The sequence below is a fragment of the Sciurus carolinensis genome, chromosome 1 (genome assembly GCF_902686445.1).
Source record: "Sciurus carolinensis chromosome 1, mSciCar1.2, whole genome shotgun sequence".
Lineage (NCBI taxonomy): Eukaryota > Metazoa > Chordata > Mammalia > Rodentia > Sciuridae > Sciurus > Sciurus carolinensis.
In genome coordinates, this window is record NC_062213.1 from 207,127,966 (window position 1) to 207,152,782 (window position 24,817).

Sequence of the window (24,817 nt, forward strand, 5' to 3'; positions counted from 1 at the left end):
AATCCTTTTTATTGCTAATATTTGAGGGAGGTTTTTATTTTAGCTCCACAGAGTCAAAGCAGGCTACTTGAGGGAATGTGTGTCTCCATGGGACCAGGAGACCGAAGTGCTTGCTGCTGAGGTCACAGCTGTCCTGAGAGAGAGCAGCTCGGCTTTTGGGAGACTACTTTACTCGTAGTTTCAAATCTATTACTCCCTTTCTAATCTACTATTTCTTTTCAAATCTATTATGTTTTCAAAAGTCATTTCATTCAACCTTCAGATATCTATTGGGAGTCCATGAGTTTCCGAGGCTTCCGATTTTTCAGTTGTCATAGCTTCGCATTACTGTGCAAAGGCAGCATCCCATAGCTGAGCATTTTCCTTGGGTAGCTGAGGTTGCAGGATGGGCTCTCCCGCCCAGTGCCCCTGGGAGTCCCTTCAGAGCCTGGCAGGAGCTGTCCCCTGCACCTGCTTCCCTGGCGCTCTGGGAACCAGTGCCCGGTGGTTTGTCCAGTTCGATGGCACAGTTTGGGAGACATTGGAAGGGATTTTGGATGCCCTGTAATGAGCGGCAGTGTGAGGGGTCACTGTAGGGGCCAAGGGCTCCTCTCTCTATCAGCCTGGGCATGCTGGACAGGCCCAGGCGGAGGAGCTCTCTGTAGGCCACTAGGGGTTGGGTTTGGGTAATCACGCACCCTGATGTCTTCTAAGGGGTGGCGGCCAATCGGCCATGGGTCTCAAGCAGGGAGAGCCATTCCTGGGAGACAGAGTGGCATCCCGAGGGGCTTCGGTGTCACGTGGGGTTAGGTGCTAGAGTCTGGTAAGCTCCTGACACCAGCACAGAGCTTCAGAGCCAGCACCGTCCTGGGACTGAGGCGGGGCTACTAAAGGCCAGCAGGAAGGGTCAGGTCTGTCATTCCGTCCTTGGGCCCTACAGCAGAAGGACAGTGAACTGCAGTGCAGCCTGTTCCATGGGGATCCGTGTGGAGCTTAAATAAACGAGTCCCTGAAACACTGCCCATAAAGAAGGGTTTTGAAGACAACTTCCCTTTAAGTCTGGTTTCTAGAGGGCTGGCCTCCCAGTGAGTGCCCACCTTACCGCTTCAGTTTACCTGGATGTTCTAGAAAACATATACTCCCTTAGTATAAAAGCTGGCCTCCTTCACTACCCTGCTCTTCCTCACAGATGCAGCCCTGGCCCAGCTCAGGTGAACCTGCCACTGCCCCTCGGTGTCACTCAGACAAGCCAGCAAGAGCGTCCCCGGACCTGCTCCAGGGGGTGTAAACTCTGGTGACTTAAAGCTTCGCTCACATTTCACTTTCATCTGGAGGCAGGAGAGGTTTTCTTTTTTTTTTTTTTTTAGTTCTGTTTTAATGCTCATGGTTATTCTTTTGCTTTATTTCTGTATTATTATTATTTGTAGTCCAGAAAAAGTTGTTTTCAAAGTGTTGGGTTCTAGCCCAATGCTAATCCTGGTAAAGAGATGAATCCCTTTGGAACCAGCTGGTACCGGTGTCTGGTGGAAGCAGTGCTTGGTCCAGACTGAGTCTGGGTCGAGAGAGAGACCAAGTCAGGAGGGCACCGGCGGCAGCCTGTGGGCCCGGCCACCCTTGTGCTCACATGCTGTTTCTTAAATGTTCCTTTACAGTCAAGAGCCTGGAAGCGCGTCAAACAGCTTGCACAGTCTATGCAAGAGTGTGGCCTCTGTCATGTGGTCGCCATGAATACGTTTAAAGTTGTAGGAGCTTTTTTGCAAATGAAATCTCACACACAGGCTCAGGACAGGCAAACAGCCTGCCGGGAAGGGCTGGGGTTCAGCACCCCAGAGGAACCCGAGCCCTGGGAGCACCGGATGGAAGCCAGTGCTGGGGCCCGTCTGGACTGTGGAGCGTCCCCAGGCCCACCTGTGAGCTCGGAGGGCAAGCGGGGGTGAGGTGGCCCTCGCACGGTGCACCCTGCCTTCTGGAGTCAAAAGAAAGTGCACATCTTCCCTCCTGGCCAGTGCGTGGCCTGGATGACTGCCCTGGGCACTCTCAACACGCCATGGCTCCAGGAGCCAGCGAGCTTCCAGGGCCTTTGTCCCCGCGGGCCGGGAACAGAAGGGAAGGGGTTTTTCACCCTGAGGGGCTGAGGCCAGCGAGAGAGCCGCAGAGCTCAGGAGAATCCCAGCTCGCTCCTAGCGGGAAGGAACTGCGTCAAAACAAGGCCGTGCCCACAGCAGGCTGAGGCTCTGGGAGGGCACCCTGCCTGGCCTGACCTGGGCTGGGAGGTGGCCCAGCAGCTTCCTGCTGGCCAGTGCTGACCCTTCTGGAGAACTTGGTGAAAGGCTGCCATTCAGGCAGGGCTCCTACTGTTGGCTTCCGTTTCCTACCTCTCTCGTGTCTCGTGGGCAGCAGTCTCTGCAGGGAGGGGGTCCTATGGCTGGGACCCTGCCTGCCTGTTGCTCTTCCCAAGGCCACCACCTTTCAGCTCCCAAGTGCTGCTGGCCTCAGGCAGGATGGCTGACTGAAGGCTCCAGGGGAGCATCCCAAGGTAGCTAAGCACTCAGAGTCAAAAGCTGCCTCCAAAGCAGGACAGAAGGCCCTGGCATGGGCTTAGCTGTCCCTCACCTCGGCACCTCCAACCGTCCTGGAGCCTCGTCCCCCAGGACGACTCTGAGGGGCAGAGCCCCCACGTACGGCCTGGACCTACCTGCTCGTTGATCTGACACATGGAGAGGTTCTGGTCATCACAGGAGCACGCCACACGGATGTACTTGAGCCAGCTGCCGGCCCCCACTTGGCTAGCATCCACGCAGAACTTCTCGCTGCCCAGGTCTTCGGAGATCTGCCAGGGAGGAAGCAAACCGAAGGTCAGAGGCACCCATGTGCTTCAGGCTGCATGCTGCATTGGCCCCGCAGGCTCAGGATGGGACGGCACGTGAGCACCCGGCTCAGCCAGCCACGTGGTCATCAGCCAGGCCCTGGGTTGCCCAGCTGCCTGAGCCCAGCAACCGTGGAGGGGGGATCCTTTCCCTTTCTCACCAGCAGACCACTGCCCTGGCCAGGCAATAAGATGAGTCTCCAGCATTGCAAAATCTCCCCAGCCAGGCCATCCCAGGTGTGAGTGAGCAGAGGCCACCGTGTCTAAAAGAACAGAGCCTTCTACTGAAGACAGCCGAGCGCTGGGCTAGAAAAGACGCTTTTGAAGGTAAAGGTGTCACTGGGGTGCAGCTGTGTCTGAGCCCTGGTGTGTGCATGTCGCCCGGTGTGTGCGCCTGCGTCCACGTGTTTGTGCCCACGTCAGCCTGCACATCGCCCGAAAGTCAGAAAACCATTCCCTTTCCTTGAAATTGGAAAGTTTCCCTTTGACACGGTGGCAGGTGAGTGCCCGGCTCTCTCCCACGCTCTCAGGGCAACGGCTCTGCTTTGCTTTCTTCCATGGCTGCTGTTGCCCTCAGAACTCCACTCCTGATGGGCAGGTAGCAGCTTCTCAGCTTGATTTCTGATCTGGGTCACCCTTGCGCCTCTGAGAGCATTGTTCACAGGAGAGGTCTGAGCTGATCTGCTGGGCCACAGTGGCAGCTGCAGGGGAGTCCAGCCTCCCCTGCTCCCTGCGCTCAGTGCCTCCCTCAGGTTCTGGATCCAGAGCCTTTGAACCACCCACATTGTGGGCATGCGAGGGGGCAGGAGTCGGGGAGGGAGGCTGGTGAGCAGGGGACAAGGCCACTACCACATTGGAGTCCTGGATGTAGAGAGGCTGAGTCCAGGTGTGCAGGTGTGTACTGGGCTTAGTGTGCATATGTGCCCAGGTGTTCAGTGATTCTGGGACAGATGTATCATGGTGTCCAGGTGTGCAGGGGTTTTCAGTTGGGCAGTGTGCCCTGGTGGACAGGGGTGATGGGAATGGGGAGTCCAAAGTGTCCCAACCAGTCAGGGCAGGAAGGCAGTGACCACTCAGGTGGAACAGTGCATGCTGACTCCAGCACCATGACCTCTGGTGCTGTGTGTCCTACTGGGTACTCGGTTGTGAGTAGTGGACCTGTGAAGGGGCCTGTCCAGCTGAACTGCCCACTTCCACCCACAGTCAGGTGCTTTGAAGATAGCCGAGATGCCCCCAAACGTGTGAGGACCCCTCCCGATGGCCTGGGCCAGGCAGGCCTCAGCGTCGGTGAGGAAATGAGGCCGCAGGACGTGGCTGTGCCCAGGGTTGCTGGTGCATGACCTTGCTGTTGGGTCCATCTGCACACTGCACCCTGTTCACCCAAAACCACAGCCCCTCCGGGAGCCCTGGGGTGCCCCTGTGGCAATGCTTTGCTTTAATCTGCAAGTCTCTGAGTGGAAACGCTCAGGCCCGGCTTTGCTGGACCTCAGACACCAACCCAGAATGGGCCTTGGGCCTCGGTTCTGAGAGTTCTCTGGACCTTGTGTCAGACAAGATGGGGTGGAGGGAGAGCGTGAGGGCAGAGAAGGCCCTCCAGGCCTCAGCTGCCGGTGTCCAGCCCCAGGAGGCCACACTCCTGACCATTGGTGCTGGTGTCCATTCCCAAGCGTGCAGACCCCTGGGCCTGGTACACAACACTCCACTGCCCAGCGGGTGCTTTGCTGGATTTCTAAGCCCCTGTGAATTCACTGGAACTTTTTGGAACTCATTACAATTCTTTTTTCATAAAATGGTCAACATTGGCCAGAGGCAAGGAGGAGACCCATGACCCAAATGCCCTGTGCCTGTGTACCCGCTCCTCTTCTCCTGAGATTCTGGCAGAAATTGGACCCTGAGCACCCAGGGGGCTGGGGAGAGCCAGCTCGGCTCCAGGCCTTACCCAGGGCAGACAGAGCCTCCCCACAGGCTCCCAACCTTCCCCCTCAAAACCAAGCACCAGGTTGGCACATCCTGTTGGCATATGCCCCCATGCCCCCTGAGCCCAGTGACCAGGAAGGGGCTTCGGATGCCTCCTGGGAGCAGGACCCTCCACTCCAGGACAAGGATGTGGCCTGCATCTTTGTCTGTGGGGTCCCTATGGCAGGCTTGGGTCTTGTCCTGGGGGTTCTGTGACCCCTGTCCAGGGCTCAGAGTTGGGGTCTTGGAGATCTCACCTGACATGCAAAGTTCTAGCCCCTCAAGGCTAGCTGGAGCTTTGCAGGGTCTTTACCAGGTTCTGGGGAGCCACTACCTGCTCTGCCCAGTCCAGGGCTGCTCCACCCTCACACCACAGATGCAGGAAGCCCTGGGGGTGCTGTGGGGGAGGAGGCCACAGGGGCTGCCGGTGGTGGTTACGGTTTGGGGAGCCATCCCAGGGCCACCAGCCCCATGTGGGGGCACCTCCCCCAGCGCTAAGACCCCTCACACTCCTCTCCCAATAGTCAGCCGCTAAGAAGACCCAAGTGGCCAGCCTGGTTAGTGTCCTCCATCTGCCAGGCAGCCCCGGTCTTCTGCTAGGCCCACAGGGAGGAGAGGTCAAGACAGAGGGACCTTCCCTGCCACTGTGGGGCTGAGCTCCTGTGGGCCACTGCTTCTGCTGGCTCTGTGGGGCCCAGAGCCCGGTGCCTGGGATCTGCTGGTTGACTCCAGGGTACGGTCTTGCCTTGGCTTCCCAGGCTTGGGGCCTGTCTCTCCCAGGAATCCCTGCAAGGATACCCTGTTGTTAACTGGCTGACCAAACTGTTTTAAATGCTGGGAGCCGGGTGGCATCTGGCTTGTGCGAGTACCTGTGTGTGTGCTTGAGTGTGCATGTGTTTGTCAGAGTGCGCATACGTGTCGGGTGCCGGCAGCTGGGTCTCGGGAGCCAGCGGGTTTCAGAAGAGGCCAATCAGCCCTAGTGGAAAGGGACCCAAGGCAGATGGCTGACACCCTGACCCTGCGACTACCCGGGCTCCTCCTGGAGTCCATGCCTGGACACAGCCATCAAGTCCTTCTCTGCCACCATGACCTGGACAGCAGGCCAATGGAGCGCCAGCATACACCAGCATGTGCTTGTGTGCACAGCGTGGCTGGGAATCCTTGCAAGTGGGCCGCTCATCTTCCCATGATGTCCCCCCACCTTACAGAACAGGCTTCCTTCCTGGGACGCCCTGCAGGGGTTTGGACACGGCCCCAAGTCCTTCCAGCTCTCTCCGCGCCCCAGCCAGCATTTCTAGCTCTTTAGAGTGTGTGTGGACATGGACATGGTCAGCTGTTCCTCTGCATGGTGCACTGTTCCAGAGCCTCTGGGATGTCTCTGTCCCTCCTGGGTGCAGAGATCCACTTCCCAGAGCCAACGAGTCCTCTGGGGCACTGGCCCCAAGTGCCAGGCTGCCCTTCCCCGCCCTGCAGGTAGGCTTCACTCTCTGGGCTGACAGCCTGTCCCTCCCGGCCACTCCTGTCTCCCAGGCCTGTCCTCATACCTGGAAGGCCTGCTTCCCCAGCCCTCGCCTCCTGGCACTGTTACAGCGCAGAGCTACTTCCTGGTGGCTCCTAAAGATCTGAGGAGGTGTTTTCCCAGGGTGGACACCCTGGCTGGTTACCTCCTTTTGCCCAGAGACTGAGAGCTGCAGTGCCGAGTGGAGCCAAGTGAACTAGTGGCCCTTCCCCTGGGGAGGCCCAAGAAGCTTCCGTCTCAGGGCCCTGGACTAGCCATGGATGAGCTAGTTGGTGGCTGGCCTCACCTGAGATGCCAGTGCCCCTTCCAGCATGGAGTCCCAGCCCCACAGCTGCACTGCCAGGCCCAGCTGGGTACACTGGCAGATGCAGGAGGGGCAGGAGTGTGGGCAGGGTCTTGGGCTGCAACTTCTCTGTCCAGCTAGGGGATGTGCCCAAGGTGGCCCTGGCCTGGGGTTGCTGCAGGTCTGGCTCCTGGCCGGCCTCCTGATGGGGCTGCTGACAGGCCTGGACCATTTTGGCTTCCAGAAAGGGTACACTGGTGTGCGGCTGCCCAGTATCTCCCCACACTATGGGAGAGGAGAGGGGCTTGAGCCTGGGTGGCCCTATGCCCCTCCAGCCGGACTGTTTTGAAGTCCACTTGAGGACCAGAAGGATAGTTTTTGTGCCCATGCAGGGAGTCATAGGATTCTACCTGCTCTGGAATCCAGAGAGCAGGCCCAGCCAGTCACAGCTCCTGTCCCTGCTGCCTCGGGAGCAGGACTCACCAGTACCCATGGTGACAGAGCCCCATTGCCAGTCCTCAGCTTGGTGGACCTCAGGCCACCCCAGCTGTCTCTGATGGGACTTCCTGGGCTCTGGAGCTACTGCAAGGAAGGCCTGGGAAGAGGAGGGCCAGGTAGGGGAGCTGGAGGCCACACACGTGCCACCCAGCAGGTGCCCCTCACCTGGCCAGGTGGGGCTGCCCAGGTGGGGCTCTGATGCCTGCCCAACAGTGCCCACCTGTCCTTGGCAGGGGAGCCCACTCCTTCCCAGCTGGGGCACATATGTCCAGCCATGCCTGGGAGCCAGGCCACTGCTTGGGCCTAAGCTCTAGCATGAAGTCATTTAGCTATGACAGTTTCAGGGCCATTTGGGAGCCTCACAGGAGGTGGATGAAGACAAAAAGTGGGTGGGAGAGAGGACAGAGGAGGCAGGTGCTTGGTTCCGCTCACGCATGAGATGAGGAGGTGGGAAGGAGGGAGGCAGACCAGCCACGGGGTCCTCCTGGCCAGCGTTAGTGGGCCTCTGTGACTGCAGCACAGAACCTTCCTCCTGGTTTGGAATCCGGCTCCCTGCCCAGGTAGCCACTCAAAAGCCTGCTCTTGGGCTGTCTGGGCTGAGCCCCGGGAATCCCAGAGCCTCCAAAGGAAGCTGCCCTCTTGCCCGCTCACCCCCACCTGGCCTCTCAGGTCCCCCAACCCCCTGCCAACTCCCCAGCTCATAAATCACCCCCATCAGAAATGCTGAGTTATGAAGCGAGGCGATGGAAAATTCTCTTAACCTTGACAATGTTTTCTGCACGTCGTTTGAGGTTTCCTGTGCCTCTAGCTGTGGCTCTCTGCTGCGCTGGCTCTTTCACATTTAATGGGCATGGCCAGTGGCTGCCCTCTGGGGCGTGCGCACAGGCAGGAGCGCTGAGGCATCTGTCGTCAGCTCGCCTAATGGATTCTGAGCATGCGGAAGAGCAGGCCCCGGCATCCAACCCTGGGCCTGTGTCCTGCGGGCCGTGGCTGCGCCGCCCTCCCAGGGGCAGCCGTACAGTGTCTGCCTGACGGCCAGGACGAGCGGGAGCCAGGGGAAGCTGCTTCTCACCCCACCCCTCCTTGAAGGACCTGAGATCATTCAAAGCAATGGCCCGGCTGCGAGGCCCGGCGGGTCCTTTCCAGAAGGTCAGCGCTCATGCACACACAGCACACGCGTGCTTGTACACACAGGCACGGGCACACACACCATGATTACGATTTATGGCGACCACAGGGGCTGAAACAGAAAGTCCATTCTTGTGACGGAAGGAGGAGGGAAAGGCATTCTGGAAACACCTCTGTCCTGTGTGGACACGGAACCTGAACGAGCTCATAAATCCCCATCCTGACGCTCATGGGCTCAGTGGTGACACAATCAGGCTGGGGAGAAGCCTGGCTGGCAGAACAGGGCTGCAAAGCACACGGGAGCTCGTGGTGGGGTCCAGGCCTGGGGCCCCCTTGCTCAGGCTGAGAGGAGGTGGGTGGAGGAGGGATGGATGGGAAAGACAGAGGGGGAGAGAGAGAGGGCACATTTCCTAGAAGAGGCTGGCTGTACCTCCTAGGCCGCAGGTGACCTTAGTCTCCACTGGACAGTTCCCAGGGCCATGGTATATGTCGGGGAGGGAAGGCCAGAGTCCCAGGCCTTGGATTCAGATGCTGCAAGGAGAGCCTACTGCCTGGTGGCAGGGGTGGGGTCTGATGACAGGTAGGGCACGGGGGACCCTGGAGCCCTCACCTGGTGGCTTTGCTCCTGAGTTTGTGAGGGAAGAGCCTCTCTGTCCAGAGCCAGGCCAAGAAATACACATGTTGGAAAAAGAGCCTCAAATTCTACACTCGAGCTGATGAAAGCCACAGACCCCAATTGCTCAGACCCCAAAATGCATGTGAACACTCTGGGATTCTCAGATACTCTCCTCCAAAAGCCTCAGACTCCAGGGTGTTGTGTAAGCATCTCAGGCTCAAGGATCGCTCCCCCAAATTCTCAGACTCTGGGTGCCAGGGAGCTCCCAGGGGGACACACTGTGTGCCCCACCAATGCCGAGTCCCTGAGCCGGTGCCCCAGGGCACCTCTCCGATCGCTGGGTCCCCTCCAGCCCTTCTAGTTTAGTCTACCTGTACTTCTCGCTCTTCCTCTGGGGCTAGGGCTACACCTGGGAGGAGCGGCCCTCTTGCCAGTGTCATGGACTTTGCTGAAGAGCAGAGGGCGGGCAGCAGGGCAGCGGTGCTTTTGGTCTGATTGTGTGCGTCACCTGAGCCACACCCTGATCCCAGGTGAAGAGCAGGTGGGGCCAAGAAGCGGGGCTGTGCAAACCTGGGGTCTCGAGAGCTGCTTTCAGCACCTGCCGCAGAAGCTGGCTCTCAGGCCCCTCCTGTGGCCTGAACACTGCATGCTCCAGGGCTGTGCCCACTCCACCCTGCCACCATGCCCCCGTGGCCTCAGCCAGGCATCTTGGAGGTGGGGCTTCCTCCCTAGCATGCGGCTTGTCCACTACGGCGAGTCTATGGTTCCACGGCTGCAGCCTCAGCCTATCAGAAATCGAAGGGTAAACTGGTGTTTCACCTGGCGAGAAGTACAGAGGAATAAGACACAGACCAGTGCCAGTGCAGAGACCTCTTGGGATGACTGACAATGACCAGGAGGAACAGGGTCTGTTAGAACTGGGAATGGCAGACAAGATGTCTCCCTTGGCAGCCAGTGGGGTGGACAAGAACCTTCTAGAAATGGTGAGTGCCAAACCCTGGGAGCACAAGGAAGCCTTAGTGGCTGTCCCCTCCTCCAGGGGGCCATCCTCAAGAGCCAGTCATTTTCAACCTGTGAGGCCCGCCTGGGGTCCTGCCTCACTGCACCCTTTGGGATCTAGAAAGCCCCACTTCTGCTTTCCAGCGCTCAGAGGTGCTGCACGTGTGGTGAGCTCTGAGGGGCACCCAGTCTGCCCGGCGGCCTGCCGAAGGCATCCAGAACAGGACCCTGTGTGTCCAGCCCCACCAGGGCCCTGGGTGCCGGGCGCGTGTGTGCATCAACCACTAGCTGGCTGCTGATGCTGTGGCTCCTGCTCCTGCCCCGTTCATCTGCATCAGGAGCACGCGGGTCATGGATGCTCAGAGCAGGGCCCTGCCTGGTCCTCGGCTTGTGCATGTGAAAGGCCAGTAGGTCACAAGTGGCTCAGACCGTACCCGGAATTCAAAGCAGAAGCCGCTTGGGTGACTCGCTGACTCCAGCAACCAGCCCTGGTCCCGACCCTGCTCTGATCACTTGCTGCAGACAGCTTTCAGCAGGGCATCCTGGGACGGGCCTTCGTCCACACGGGTGGTCAGGGGTGCAGCAGGTGCTGTGGGCTCCCTCCTCACTGCCCCACGGGAGTCCCCCAAGTCCCCAGTTGGTTTGCAAAGCATTCCCCCAGTGTGTGGGGGCCTCAGTAGGGCCGGTCCTGTCCCTGCCCCGGCAGCAGGTCTTGGGTAGGCCCAGAGCCCTGACCCAGGCCCTTGTGGGAGGGAGGGCCACAGGCAGCTCTGCGCTGCTTCTCCTGAACAGCACTAGCGTACAGACGCCACAAGCCCATCAGCGGTTCACACTCGAGTCTGCTGGAAGTCGGGTGGGGACCGGCGGCCGCCATGGGCCTGGAGGCCCTCAGCACTCAGCCCTGACATTATAAAGTGAGATACTTTTGCTTTGGTTTGGTTTTTGATCATAAAGAAGATTAATAAGAAAAGGTCCCACAACCCCAAACCAAATGCTTGTGGCTGCGACCGTGCCCAGGGCGAGCGGGGCTGGGGCTGCCACAGGAAACCACCCCCGGCGCGGGGTGGGCGAGCTCAGGGAGCGTCGTGCGCATGACCTTTCTCTGCCTCTTTGATGGTGACGAGCTGCAGCACTTGCAGACCTGGCCACCCCCACAGCGGAGGCGGGAGGGGTTCCCTGCAACCAGCTCAGCCAGTGTCACCAGGGTGGGGGCTTCTGAAAACAGTGGGCATGTGGGGTCCTGGCACCATGGAAGCAGGGCCTTTCCTTTCTGGACAAAAACCGAGTGGGAGCCGAGTACCAGAATGAGGAGCCCGCCCGAGACCCGGGCCTCCCCAGCCAGCTTCTTCCATTTCCGGGAAGCACTCTTGCTGGTACCAGTGGGACTCAGCACACAACCGCAGGGAGGGGCTCGTGGCCCGCAGATTCTCTCATATGTCCCCAGTACAGGCTGACATGGGAAGGGACTTCCAGACGAACCTTCAGGAGAACCAGATGCATCTCAGCTGGGTGTGGCTCCGAGTCTTCCTACCCATTATTCCCTAGAGAGGGCAGCCATGTGCAGAGTCCAGGCCACCCTGACTGTCCCAGCGGCTCTCCCAGTTCCCTGCTGGGCAGGAGGAGAGCCACCATATCTCTGCACCCCTGAAGGTTGCAGATGCTGTGGCTCACACTGCTTCAGCTGAGGGTGGTCCTTGAGACCCTCATCAAGTGACAGAATGCTTGCATCCACCCAGGGGCAGCCACTGTTGTCTCCACATTTGTAGACGAGGAAACTGAGGCATGAAGGATTTTAGTAATTGACCAGAGGTTGCATAGCAAAAAAGGGGTGGACAACTGGGCAGTGGGTGCTGGCTGCCCACCTGGTTACTTTCATGCTGTCAGGACCAGCAGCATACATCCCAATTGTCCTCCCCTGGTAACCTCTCCTCTACTTGAACTTCCCCCAAAGCCTCACCTGTAACAAGTGTCCACTGAGGCTGACTGAATTTCTCCATGAACAGACAGATGAACGGATGGGCAGATGGGTGTGTGCATGGATGGATAGAGGGTGGATGGATGAGTGGATTGGATGGGTGTTGAGTGGATGATGGGTAGATGAATGCATGGATGAGCAAATGGATTTGGATGGATGATGGCTGACTGGTTGGCTGGATGGATAGTGGATGGATGGATGGATGGAGGGTGGATGAAGGACGGGTGACTAGATGGACGTTGGATGAATAATGGATGGGTGAATGGATGTTGGATGGATGGTAGAAGGATGGATGAATGGATGGATGTTGGATGGATGGTGGAAGGATGGGTGAATGGATGGATGTTGGATGGATGGTGGAAGGATGGGTGAATGGATGGATGTTGGATGGATGGTAGAAGGATGGATGAATGGATGGATGTTGGATGGATGGTGGAAGGATGGGTGAATGGATGGATGTTGGATGGATGGTGGAAGGATGGGTGAATGGATGGATGTTGGATGGACAGATTACAGATGTGTGGATAAGTGGCTGGCTGGGTGAGACAGTGTCCCCCACAACCTTCCTAGCTCCCACAGTGAGATATAAAGAATATTCTGCCAGTAGGCTCCTGATCACAAGGAAGGACTACTCTGGGCCGTGATGATGAGGGCCTACCTCGCTTGCCCCTCACAGATGGTGAGGACCTCCAGGGTTTATTTTGTTGTTTCTAAGAGCTAGGTAGACAGCGTGAATATTTGGGAAGCAAATGGAAGAATTAAGGCACTTGAAGACAACTAAGAATGGCCCCTACTATTCCCCAGACCCTCCTTTGTCCACTGGTCTTTCTCTCCTCATCTCTTTTTGGTCTGGGCCCTTTTCCTTCTTATCCCTGCTGTGTTCTGCTGAAGGAGTTACAAACCCTCGGTCTGGGAATCAGAGCTGCAGTTTTTCCTGGACCAGAGTTACAAGGTCACTGTCCTGAGGACAGTGTCACGGCTGTGATGTTTCCTGGGGTGGCCTGTTTCTCCAGAGCAAGGCTGTGGCTGGATGGTAGGTCCTGGCACACAGTAGGTGTCTAGGAAAGACCTGGTGGGTGGCCAGGTTGTATTTTGTGGCTTCCCTGCCACTCACTCCATCCCTGTGAGCCCATCCCTCGTCCTTCTTAGCACGGGGTAGCCCGGCGACTCACCGCTTTCCATATCAGCCTGATGCTTTGAGGTCAGCTCTTACAAATAGCTCAAATCTCAACAGGCCAAGTCCAAGCAAATACCTTGCCAATCTCCACAAGAAACAGTTCTCGCTGCTCTTCAAAGTACAAAAATGGTCATTGGCAAGGGAGTCTTGGTGCAGACAATGTTGGCTTTGGAGGCACTGCGCAAAGCCAACTCTGGTTTCTTCCCAGCGTGGGCCCAGGTATGTGGCACAGAGCGATGTTGGGGCCTGGGCTTTCTTTGGCTTTATCGAGATAGGAGCAAGCTTTCTCTCCAAGTGGTTTATGGTGATGACGCCACTTCCCAGGATGTCTGATGTTCCCGGGGGTCTTGGAGCCAAGCTCTGGAGTGAAGATGGTACCCAGCATCTGTCGACTAGAATCCAGTGGCCCCACCCTTTCTCTTTGCCTCTTCCCAGCTTCAGATGAGGAGCAGCCAAGACAAAAGGAACAGTGTTGCCACATCAGCTTCTCAGGCAGCATCGTCCCAGACAGAGGCCACCTGGGTCCTGGTGATGATCTTTTCTGTGAGGTTCACCCTTGGATGTGATGTCTCTCTTGGGGCCTAAAGCTGACTTCCTTCCCAAACTGGGCAGGATGGGTCAAATCAGCAAGTTTGAAATGATTCATAGATAGATATGTGGTGGGTGGAATTAACCAGAAGCTGTCCCTCTTTCCCCATGTGCCAGTCAGTCATTGTTGACAGAATGCTTCAAAGGATCCAAGCGTGTCCCCCACAACAATATTGCCTAGACCCCTTTCAGGTCTTCACCAGCTGCATTCCAACATCTATTCAAGCCCCGGAAATAGAATCAAAGCAGCTTATTACAAATCTAATCACAGGCATCTATATGTCACCGAGGACCCTGAATTTCCTCCACCAGCCGCAGTGGAGGGGTTACAGGGTGGAGGGGCAGGATGCAGCCAACCACCCAGACATTGAATGGGGGGCCATGGAACATTTGAACCGGGACCTTCCTTTGTGGATTCTGCTACTCTACTTTTTCCTTTGAAAAGGAAAAAGATGTGAGAGGCCCCCTGTGAGACTTCTCCTGGAGGAGCTGGAGTGGGAACCGGCTCTGGCAGATCTGCTGCTGTGGGTGGCCTCACGGTGTGCGTGACAGCCCACGGAGGGCAGCTCCTGCGAGGCAGAGCAGCAGACCTGGCTCGCTGGCTGTCCTGACTGGGGGCCCTTTCCTCATGCTGGGTTGAGCTCTCCCCAGAAGAGGGGCCCTGTGCCAAGGTGGATCCTTCCCATCAGGGTGGGAGCAGGTGCAGCGGTGAGATGACCTTTTGAGGAGAGGCAAGTTTATGGTCTCTGCTCAATTTGGGGATTTCTGGACCTAGTGGCAACCCCACCCAGAGCCTCACCAGAGCCCCAGACTTCCCTCCAGAGGGAGGTGTCAGAGCAGAACTTGTGGCTCCTGAGTTAGGAGTTCTATCCTGGAGTCCACGCAGTGACCTGAGCAGACAGCCCTCACTGCTGTGGAAGGAGAACAGGTCTCTGGTGATTCCTGATGGGTTGGGAATGTCACCAAGCAGGTGGTTTCAGTATGTTGTATACACCTCTCCTGGCTGGGGGATGAATGGACTGTTTTCTAGAAGGTTCTCTAACTCTTTAGGCAGGTTCAGCTCTCTGGCATGTCAGAGGCACCATGGGTCCTGAACCTTTCTCTTCTGAACCTTTTTCTCAACACGCATCACTTTACTTTTAAGTTACTGTTGTTTAGTTTAGTCTTCTGTCTAAACAATGACATTTTAAATGATTTTCCTTCCTTCCTTCCTTCCTTCCTTCCTTCCTTCCTTCCTTCCTTCTGCCCTTCCTCCCTCCTTCCCTCTCTCTCTCTCTCTTTTTCTTTCTTAATACTGGGGATTGAACCCAGGGGTGCTCTATCATTGAGCCACATTTCTAGGCCTGTTTTATGTTTTATTTTAAGACAAAGTATCACTAAGTTGTACAGGCTGACCTCAATCTTGTGCTCCTCCTGAGTCTCTGGGATTGTAGGCATGTGGCACCACACCCAGCTTTTAATGATTTTTTAAGTAAAAATAATCACTTTGAATCTTGATCACATGCCTTGATTTGAAGACAAGCTTGTTTTTTCAATTTAATATCCAATTTAACATTTATAAAATTTAATGAAAATTGTAATGGAATCATAGTCTTTGAAATAAGTATACTATCTCTTCCAGTAATTTGTTATTATCATTTGAAAAGTATATCAGTTCAAAAAATGAATTCACATGTAATTACTTTAAAATATACTTCCTCTACTTTTCAGCCCCTCCGTATCCTTGGATGGTGTCCATGGATTCAACCAAGCTGGGGTTGAGAACATTCCAGAAACATGGCATCTGCACTGAGTCACTCAGTCTTCTTTCCTTGCTATTATTTCCTGAATGACACAGTGTAACCACCACTCACACACCTGGAGCTTGTCTGGGGTATTCCCAGTCATCTAGAGATGGGTTGCAGTCCGTGGGAGGATGCAGAGGTTCTGAGCAAATGCCAGGCCTTTTCACTTAAGGGACCCCAGCAGTGCAGATTTTGGTCTTTGAGGAGCATTCCGGAACCAACCCCCCATGTGTTCCAAGAGGTGACCATGTTCTATAGCAAAGGCAGAAATTCTGTCAAGAAAATGAAGAACGGCGACACTGAGTGTGTATCTTTGGGAATAGGATCCCGGGCCTGCCCTTCTGGGGAGGTGCAAGGACTTGCCACCCCTCATACCCCAGGATCTCCCCAAGAGCCACATGGCCGTTGGCGCCTAGGGCTTGGGTTCAGCGGAAAGGCAGCTTCTAGGGGTGCACAGCTCTCTCAGCCACAGCAAAGAGCTTGCACTCAGCTTCCTTCTGGGCTGCAGGGGACCCCTCCCAGCTAGGACCGTGCACCGTGCTCACGGCTTCCTGTCCCTGCACTGAGAGGAGACAGCTGTGCCCCAGCAGCCTCTTCTCTGATCAGAGTGCAAGCGCTAGAAGATGCTGGCACCTTCTGGAACAGGTCATCGACATCTCAAAAACGAAGCTGAGCAAAACGTAACACAGGCGAGCCCCTGCCCTGCCTGGGAGCACCACAGAGTCCCCTTTGTCTGCCCGCAGACCCGGGCAGACTGGCCGTGGTGTTTGCGGACACGGTTACAGTGTGGTATTACGCAATAGGATGTTAACCACACATCTAATAAAAAATAAAATAAATAATAATAAACATTGGACCGAGAGTACAGATCTTTCACGAGACGCCCCTAATCATTTTTCTGCTCCAAACCTCAGTTTTCTCTGGAGTGGCTCCAGGTGCCCAGGGTGGGACGGCCAGCCTTCTTCTTGGGGGAACAAAGGTCTTTTTTCAGGCTTTGGGGCTGTGAAGTTTATCCAAATATTCTCGGCTTACTACTAGCCCCTTTCTGAATTGATATTTCCAATAAAAGGACATTTGTATCTGGAAGCCACTCCAGCCCCCCCACCCCCATCCTGGAGCAAGGACGCCTGGTGCTCGGCCCTGGTCGGCCACTTCCTCGGCCAGGAGGGAGAGGGCGTCCCCAGCAGGAGGAGGCCCGGGGCAGCGGTCAGGGCCGCGCCTGTGGGAAGGAGGAAACGGACCCACAGAGAATGCCCACCTCCATCAGGGCCTCAGCCCTCAGCCCAGCTCTAATTCTGGCCAAGCCCGTCCAGTCTGCTAGCAGCCGCCAAGCGCATTAAGTCATGGTCGTGTTTGGCGGCAGGAGAGAATTCATTCCAGCCGGGCCAAGCTGGTGCGGAGCCTGTGTTCTCGGGCTGTTGGCATGCAGGGCGGCGAGCGGCCTCGTTAGGTCCCCTTAGACAGGACAGGGCCATTTTTTATCCTCACCTCCTCCCCCATCTGCCCAGACCCTCTCCAGCTGGCCAGCCCCACAGTCGGGCCCTGTGTCTGTGAGAGGAGGGCCTGTGCGTGACCGTGTGCACACACACACAACCCACACCCTTCAAAGGTGTGCTTGCGCCACACAGGAGGGCATTTCCTTCCACCCGCCTCCTCCAAACGGCTCTGATTAGTGCTAATGATAATTCTCATTAATCACCTTCTCTGCTGCAGAGTGGGAACGAGGCTGCGGTCGGGCGACAGGAGCCACTTAGGCGGTATTTATGACTTGTGTGTGCAGAGGCAGCGCCGGGGCCTGACACCTCTGGCCTGCCTGTGAGTGAATCAGGGCTGACATCTGGGGCCACCAGCCGCCCAGAGTGCCCCAGCATCTGGCTTGGGGGACGCCAGTAGCTCCTGGCACCCTTGTTACCCGAGTTTGGGAAAGTGGCAGGTTCTTGGGTCCGGTGGGGGAGGAGGGTGGCCCTGCAGTCTGGCTGCTGCTCCAGATGCGAGGAGGAAGGATGGGGGACACTCATGCTGGCCAGGAGGACCCTCTCCTCTCTGCCTCACCTTCCTTTCCAAAAAGGAGCCCGCACACCCCTTTCTCCTGATCTTTAAGGTGACGGATAGCCTCCAGCCCTGGGTGGAGGCACTAACCACCGTGACCCCAGGGCCATAGCTCGCGGTGCTTGGTAGATGCTTTTGGACTTCACGGCGGGCTGGGCGAGTGGGCGAAGGGCTGCCTGGTGTGGGACCTGGACAAGCAGCACCCAAGCAGCCCCACCTGAGCAGCCACCGAGGCCTCCTGGACCCTGCCAGGGCCTGGGAGACCTGCAGCCAGCTCCTGTTTTCCTGAGTAGAGGCACAGTGACCCCACAGGTTGTTGCCCTCGATCGCTGGCCAAGCGACTCCCTGGCTCAGGCGAACCTAGTGTTTTCCTGGGGGTCCCTGGCTCTATTCTTCCCTCCGGATCTCCCAAGGGAAATTCTGGTGACCTGTTCCCCACGCTGGGGGCAGGGAAGGGGCCGAGTCCTGTTGGTGGCACATGCAGGCTTGGAAACAGCAGGGCCACCCAAGATAGGCTGCGTCCTCCAAAGAAGTAAGCATGTCTTGCTCAGGGCTCAGGGACCAGTGCCCATGCACAGACCTCTGGTCACCCTGGCTGGCCTTATCATTCAATCGCTCTGGTTCTGGTTTCTGTGGGGCCATCTGTCCCTGGGCAGCCAAGTGGGGAGGAGGTAACTGGTGGGCAGCAAACGAGCACACTGCCATCCATCCTGGCTTGATTTCTCCCTCACACCAGGAGCCACGTGCAGGCGCTCTGGGTCATTACTAGGCTGTGGCCAGGAGTGTGGGTTGGGTGGTGGGGACCCTGGACGTGGAGGCGGTGGCCTGAGCAGCAAGGGAATGACTGTTGCTGGGCCTAGTGGGGCGAGGGGCCCTCTTGCACTTGCGGGCGCCCTGTGAGGCTGTAGCCAAGGCCAGGCAATTCTGGGCTTGTAAGTTACCAAGTCAGGGTGAGGCTGCTGTGCAGGGCCACTCGGGATCCACTTCACGGCAAAACCAGGAAGGCACCCCCGCCGAACCTGGAAACCGCCTGCAATGCAGCCCTTGCCCAGGGTGGGCAGCGTCGCTCCTGGCTTACGGCACCACCTACCACACCGCGTCCAGAGCAGGGTGGGGCTGGCCTGTCTGACACCCGTGCTCTTCCAGAAACCCAAGGATCTGGGAAGCCAGCGCACAGCGAGCTTTGGGATGCTGTCTGCATCTCATCGGCCAGTTCTGAGGCGAGCGGACAGCATGGGTAGAAGTACCTGAAGGCGCTCGTCACAGTTCTAAATGGCCGGGCAGCGCAAGGGGCCGGGTTGGGCCCTCTGCCCTGGCGCTGAAGGTGTTTCTAGGAAGGTGGGAGCCGGTGTATTTGGCACTGGGTTTCTCTCCCACCTCCTTCTTCCTCCTGCTCCGTTCCTTCCTCCTCCTCCTTCTTTGGGAGGGTATTGCTCCTAACATCTCGGCTTCCTTCCTCATGGTGGTCGTCATGCTGTGGAAACAGCTATCGGGCGGATGCTGTGCGGCTGAGCCTGGAGGGCAGCTGCGAGCTGTGTGTTCACTCGGCAGCGTGCAGGACTGGCTTGGAAGGTGGTCGGAGCTAAGAGAGCTTAGTGCACATTTCACACTTAGGAGGTTCAGGCTGCATCCGATTCTCAGCAACGAAGACATCTATGAACGACACTCAGGGGACCCTAGGAAGCCAGGCTTCCTGCTGGAGACAGCAGCCCACGCAGTCTCTGCAAAGTGCTTGGGAACCACAGCTTCTCTGGGCTGGCCAGATTCCTCTGAATTCCAGGGCCCTCGGCAGGAGGGGTTCCCAGAGATGAATGCCTTCCCGCGGAGTGTTTAATTAAGGGCGACGTGATATGGTCATGTCACGTGGGGGGTTGCTGCTGACACAGTTGCTGGAGGAGCCCAGCAGTGGACATACAGATGCTAAAGGGACGCTGGCCCCGTGGGGGGAGCTGCAGACACAGACCTGGGGCTGGAGGTCCCACAGCTGTACCTGACATCTGACCTGACTGAGGGTCAAGTGGCCCCAGAACAGAGGCCGTCTTTGCCCAGACTTGCCTCATCAGAGAGGTCCTCCCCTGACCGCCTCCCAGATCCCAGGGTCCCTCTTGCTCCTTGGGGAGCAGTAACGAGGGGTGATTTACTGGTCCCTAAGTAATGAGGCTGGTGATCCTGAGCTAACGGAGGAGCTGGAGTGGGGGCTCGGCTCTGTGCAAATACCTGGTGACCCAGGGGGCTGGCCAAGAGCAGCTGGCAGGGAAGCTGTGTGGGCCACGGGTCCCTGACACCTGGTGCAGCTGAGGACGTCGACAGGAAGTAGTCCCAGCCAGGTGAGGAGCCACGAGGCTGTGAGGGGACCCGCTGACTTTGTGTGGGGTTGATTAGGGACATCCTTCTCCAGGACGTGCCCCTGTAGAATCCGTGGTACCTGCTTCCTGGGCGTTCCCGTGAAATGCAGGCTGGCACTCATGCCCACAGCAATCCACAGCCTGCCTGGCTTCCCAGAGTGGCGCCGGCTGGTCTTCAGGTGACCCTCCCAGCCCCCACCCTTTCTCTGCAACGCCTCCGCGCCCATGATGGTCCTGGCCTCTGCTGACCCATCTGCCTCCCTTCCAGGAGCCTCCCTGAACTCCCGGGCTGTGAGGACTTCTGTCTGAAGTCCTTAGCTCTTCTTTCCTTGCCCCATGAGCCTGCGTCTCCTTTAGGCACCTCGGCCTCAGGGGAAGACCTGGGGGTGCCCAAGATGAGCCCATGGTCGCCATGTCCCTGTTGGCTTCAGAGTTTTCAGTTGAGTTCGAGGTTTGCTCTACCTACACTGGGTGGGGCATTTGCTGGAAGAAGGGCCAGGTCCCCAGAGCTGACACAAGGACAAAGGTGGGTGTGGCCTCCATACTTGATGGGGAACAGTCTGCCCAGGAGGTGGGACTGAGTCAGGAGGGGTGCTTCCTCTGCTTCCAGATGGTCCAGGGACCTGCCACCAGCAGATAGGTACTCCCTCTGTGGCAGTGCTAGGTGGGCTGGTCACTCTCCTTCCCAAAGGCCCCAGGACACACATCCTCCAGTTACCCTCTGGTTTGGTAGGGTTTTGGCTTATTATTCCCACATGAGCTTCAGGGCTATAGTCGAGTAGGCTTTGTACAGCTGCATAGATGAACACCGAGTCTGTTTGAAAAACACCCTTTCTTTTGGACTCACACAGCCTCGAAGGGGCTGCTGTACACGGCTGGTGGGGAGCAGGCACCCCAGCCTCCAGACACTGGGCAGGCTCCTGGCAATTCACGCTAGTGTTGGCTCTGGCTGCAGATGGCTTCCGTACGGCATCCACGGAGACCGTCTCCAGTCCCGGCTGGGCACTGGGGTGCAGGGAGGACACAGCCAGGACGGTGAGCAGATGCGTGCTTCAAAGGCCGCCTGGGGCCTCCGCAGCCCCCTGAGGTTCTGTCCCTCGCCCCTTGGAGTCGCAACGTGGGGCGAGGAATGCACTTCGGAGGCCGCCCCCACTTCAGAGGGCTCCCCGGCCGCTCAATGGAACACTGTTCTGCAGACACTGCCCTGATTGTTACGCCCGTGTCTTCGCTCCGTCACACACAAGTGGCTCCGCTGGAGAAAATGGAAGTGCGCAGCTTCCAGCCGGCGCCCCTCCTTCCTGCCGCAGCCCGGCACCCGCACATCTGGCTCCATTTTGGTGACTTTCCAGGCAGGTTCCACACAGCAAAAATGGAGGGGCCTTGCTGGGAGCGGGGGAGATGGCTCTGCCAGCTCCTGTTGTCTCCTCCTGTGTCATGATGACCACGGAACTCGATGTTAGACCCTGGTCCCAGTGGCTTTGCCAGGTACACCGCTGTCTCACAAGATCTGCCCAGAGGCCACTTGGCCTCCTCCCTCCCTCCCAGAGAACCCAGGAGGACCTCGGCACGGTGGGTTCTGGCTCTCCCGCTCAGTGATGGGGGCCTCGCGAGGGGCAGGGGCAGGTTTGGGCATGTCTCCCCAGCACCTCGTGCCAGAGTCTCTCAAATAATGGTCCTGGCCTCCGAGGGGACCTGTGGGCAGTCCTGGTGCCGAGGACAGCACACTGGTCCTGGCTGACCATGACGAAGAGGAGCCCGTGGTCTGGTTGGGAACCTGTGGCTTGATGAAGGGGCACATGGTCATCACGGAGCATGGGGACATCTGTCCCAGCAGAGCCAAGCCTGCCACTCAGGATCCAGGCGTCTACATCTTGCAGAGGGGACCCCGCTCCCTGGTCTGAAGTCCCCGATCAGTAATACACGAGCTCCGCACATATGGTCGACATTACAGCGTCATGTCCAGGATGACAGATAAAAGAAGCGGCTGATTCATTCACCAGAGCTTCCAGCCAAGTGACAGTCAGGGACAAGGACCCTGGCCTGCCAGAAGGGTGTGTGGTTGGTCCTGCTTGTGTTCCTCTCCCTGGCCACCACGCTGGCTGGAGGGACCTGACCTAGGAGGGGGTCTTCAAGGGTGCCACAGGCCCAAACACTTGCTACAGCCGCCGTGTGGTTTGCTGAGCACCCCGCAGTGAACACACGCGAAGCCCTCGTGGGACGCCAGTTGTACAGGAGCATCTCTTGGGCGCGGGGCCCCGGGCCTCCAGCTCTGGGCTGCTGATGGACAGACCCCGCATGTTCTCTGCAGCACGCTGAGGACGCTGTTTTTTGTAGGGGGAAAACTGAAGATCGCCAACAATTTTCTAAAGACCCCTTAAGAGAAGGCCGGCGAGAGGGAGCGGCGAGCGTGGATGAGGATAAACACCGCTGACAGGTGGAGCCGCGGCTGAAATCGGAGCTGCCCGGTAACCGGGAGATGCCTTGCAGATGGCGCGAGGGCTCACTGGGGAAGCCCGGCCGAGCTCCGACTGGGGCCCCAAGTCAGGCAGGGTGGGGCCTCTTCCTGGAGCCGCCCGGGGGTCGCCCTGAAGAAGGGTCAGGGGCAGCTGTTTCTGTGAACCTAGAGCCAAGAAGGAGGAGGGACTGGCCTGGCTGTGCAGCTCCCAATTCTCTGTATTTAGAAAACAATTCTGAATTTAAAATCTCTCTCTCTCTCTCTCATCTTTGAAGACTGCAGGGGCCCCCGACTCCACACGTGGACCAGCTGGGGGAGGACAGAGGACGACCTGGCTGCTGCGGCTGCGGCCGTCCCTCCTCTCCTAGGAGTTGGCAGAGAGTGGCACACCTGCCCCTGGCATGACCCATGGCACTGTGACTGTGGTGCCTCGGGATGAGAGGGGACTGGGCTCAGCCTCCCGCTCCGGGTCCAGTGCCTGGGTGTTCATCGCCGGCCCCCGGGCCGTCTGCCGAGTTGCTCCGGGAGCGCTTGCGGGCACGCTAGAGAGATGTCGCAGACGTTTAAGCAGGGCTTGGGGCAGGGAGGCGGTCGACACCCTGCCCTTCCAGGGCCGTGGGAGACCCAGATTCTGACTGGGGAGGAGCCAGAAGGCTCAGGCTGTGTTCCAGCTGCTGGCAGCCGGGCCTGGGTGGAGCAAGCAGGCTGCCCACCTGGGGAAGCCCTGCCCACAGGGGCTGCAGGCGATTCTCTACGGCCGCCAGGTCTTTCGCCCCCCACCTCCTGGTTGCCACCCACTGCCTGGTCTCACCCTCCACTGAACCCTTAGGGTGAGGGAGAAGCTCTTCCATCCAGAGAAGGCCCCTTTCAAGATCCCTGGCTGCGGGGCTGAGCCTGTGAGGTGTGAAATCAGGGATTCAATGGGTCTTGTCTAAGTCCAAGACTGAGGGACAAGCTGTCCCCCAAGGCCAGAGACTGGCCCAATGCACCACGTCTGTGTTGTCCATGTTGCCCTGGGCCAATGCCCCTGTCCTTAGCTCTGAGGATGGACACAGATGGACAGGGCCAGGATATGAACCCCATGATCATGGCTGGCACATCTTCCTTTAATGGCGGACGCACACTCAAATCATTAATGTTACCCTCAAGTGTGGCAACATTACTCCTCTGGGCCATCTTTGCCCTGTTACTGATGTCAGCAGCTTTGTGGAATTGTACTGTGGCCTCCAGCAGGGGACCTGCACCAGGGACCTTAAGGTCTGGGTCATTCTGTTCTGGGCAGAGGGGTCCTTCCTGGACACTGTAGGGTGTCCAGCAGTGTCCCTGGACTCTACCCATCAGATGTCAGAAGAAAAACCAGCAGAGAAAACCACAACCATCTGCAACTATTTCAGTGTCCCAGCAGGGGAACAGAGTGAGGACCCCTGGCCATTTTGTAGATGAAGGGCATTCTCAGCTGTTGCTGTCAAGTGCTGTGCCGGGAGGCAGAATGGGAGACGGGTCCATGGTGGCATGGACTGGGAGGATGTCCCAGCAAGCCATCCTCATCTGCTCAGCACAGGCCAGCAGCCTCTAGGGAAGACGGCGCCTCCTGGTCCAGATGAGGAGGAGCGAGGCAGGGCCCACAGTCTGGAGGTCTCTGAAGGGTGCATGTGAGCTTCTGGAGGGGCTCTGTCCAGCCCCTGGGCGGGATCTCCCAGTCCCACCATAGCTAGTGCTTCTTCTCCCTGGGCTGGAGCTGGACTCTAGGGTGGAGGGAGGAGGGCTGTGGAAGGTTCTCCAGCTGGGCACAGGCTGGCCCGCCCAGGGGTGACGTTGTCACCCGGACTTGGAGGAAAGTGTTCCATTCATGTGCAGCTGGGGACAGACCTGGGACCCAGGGAGGCCTTGCCCAGCCTGAGAACAAGGTTCTTGACCTGACCCAGGTGGGAGTCCTCAGACACTGGGGTGACGGGAGTTGGGTCTGTCTTAGGTGGACAGGCCCCTTGGGCAGCCCAGTGCCTGGCCTCGGATAACAGAAATGAGCCAGGCTGTTTACACAGCAGAGGCCACTCGTGCCCACCAGAGTGAGGACAGCTGTGGCTCTCACAGGGCGAAGGGCTCCCGGGTCCCACTCGGCCGCGGTGGGAAAACTGACTCAGTGTCTGGACAAAGCCCAGGCGGGTGTGTTTGCTCCAATTCTGCAAAATTGAAAGCAAAATTGCTTCAGTCAGGAGACTGGACCCTTCAGCTGCCTGGCGGGAGGCAGGCACCTGGGTTCCCTGTGTCCCTGCAGCTGGGGAACTCCCTGGCTTGCTCATCTGTAAAACGGGCTCACCGGCTGCTCAACAGCCCGGCCTTGGGAGCGGCTCTATGAGGTACGACCTGACCACACACGTGTACTTGGACTCGGCAGATGCTCTGCAGCCCGGATTGGCAGCTGCGGCTGGGCCAGCAGGGCAGTTTCCTGTAGCTTTCTCCCTGGCTGGAGAGGGGGTTTCCACAGCTGCCCGCTACTCCCGTCTCCTGGGAGGGGGGGAACAAACACAGGTGCAGGCCCCCTTGGGCTGATCAGACGACTGCCACACATCATAAAGCTGCCGGTCACCCCCTGGCCTGAG

The 24,817-nt window shown here is 57.9% G+C and overlaps 1 protein-coding gene across 6 annotated transcripts in view; it reads right to left on the reverse strand.

Annotated features, from left to right (window-relative positions):
- Prdm16 (PR/SET domain 16) overlaps window positions 1–24,817 on the reverse strand; it is a 320,627-nt gene that overhangs the window by 46,554 nt on the left and 249,256 nt on the right. For all 6 annotated transcript variants that reach the window (XM_047541028.1, XM_047541023.1, XM_047541018.1 and 3 more), the window contains one exon: window positions 2,675–2,809. In XM_047541028.1, coding sequence (XP_047396984.1) covers window positions 2,675–2,809 — 135 coding nt within the window. The remainder of the gene's footprint in view (window positions 1–2,674; window positions 2,810–24,817) is intronic.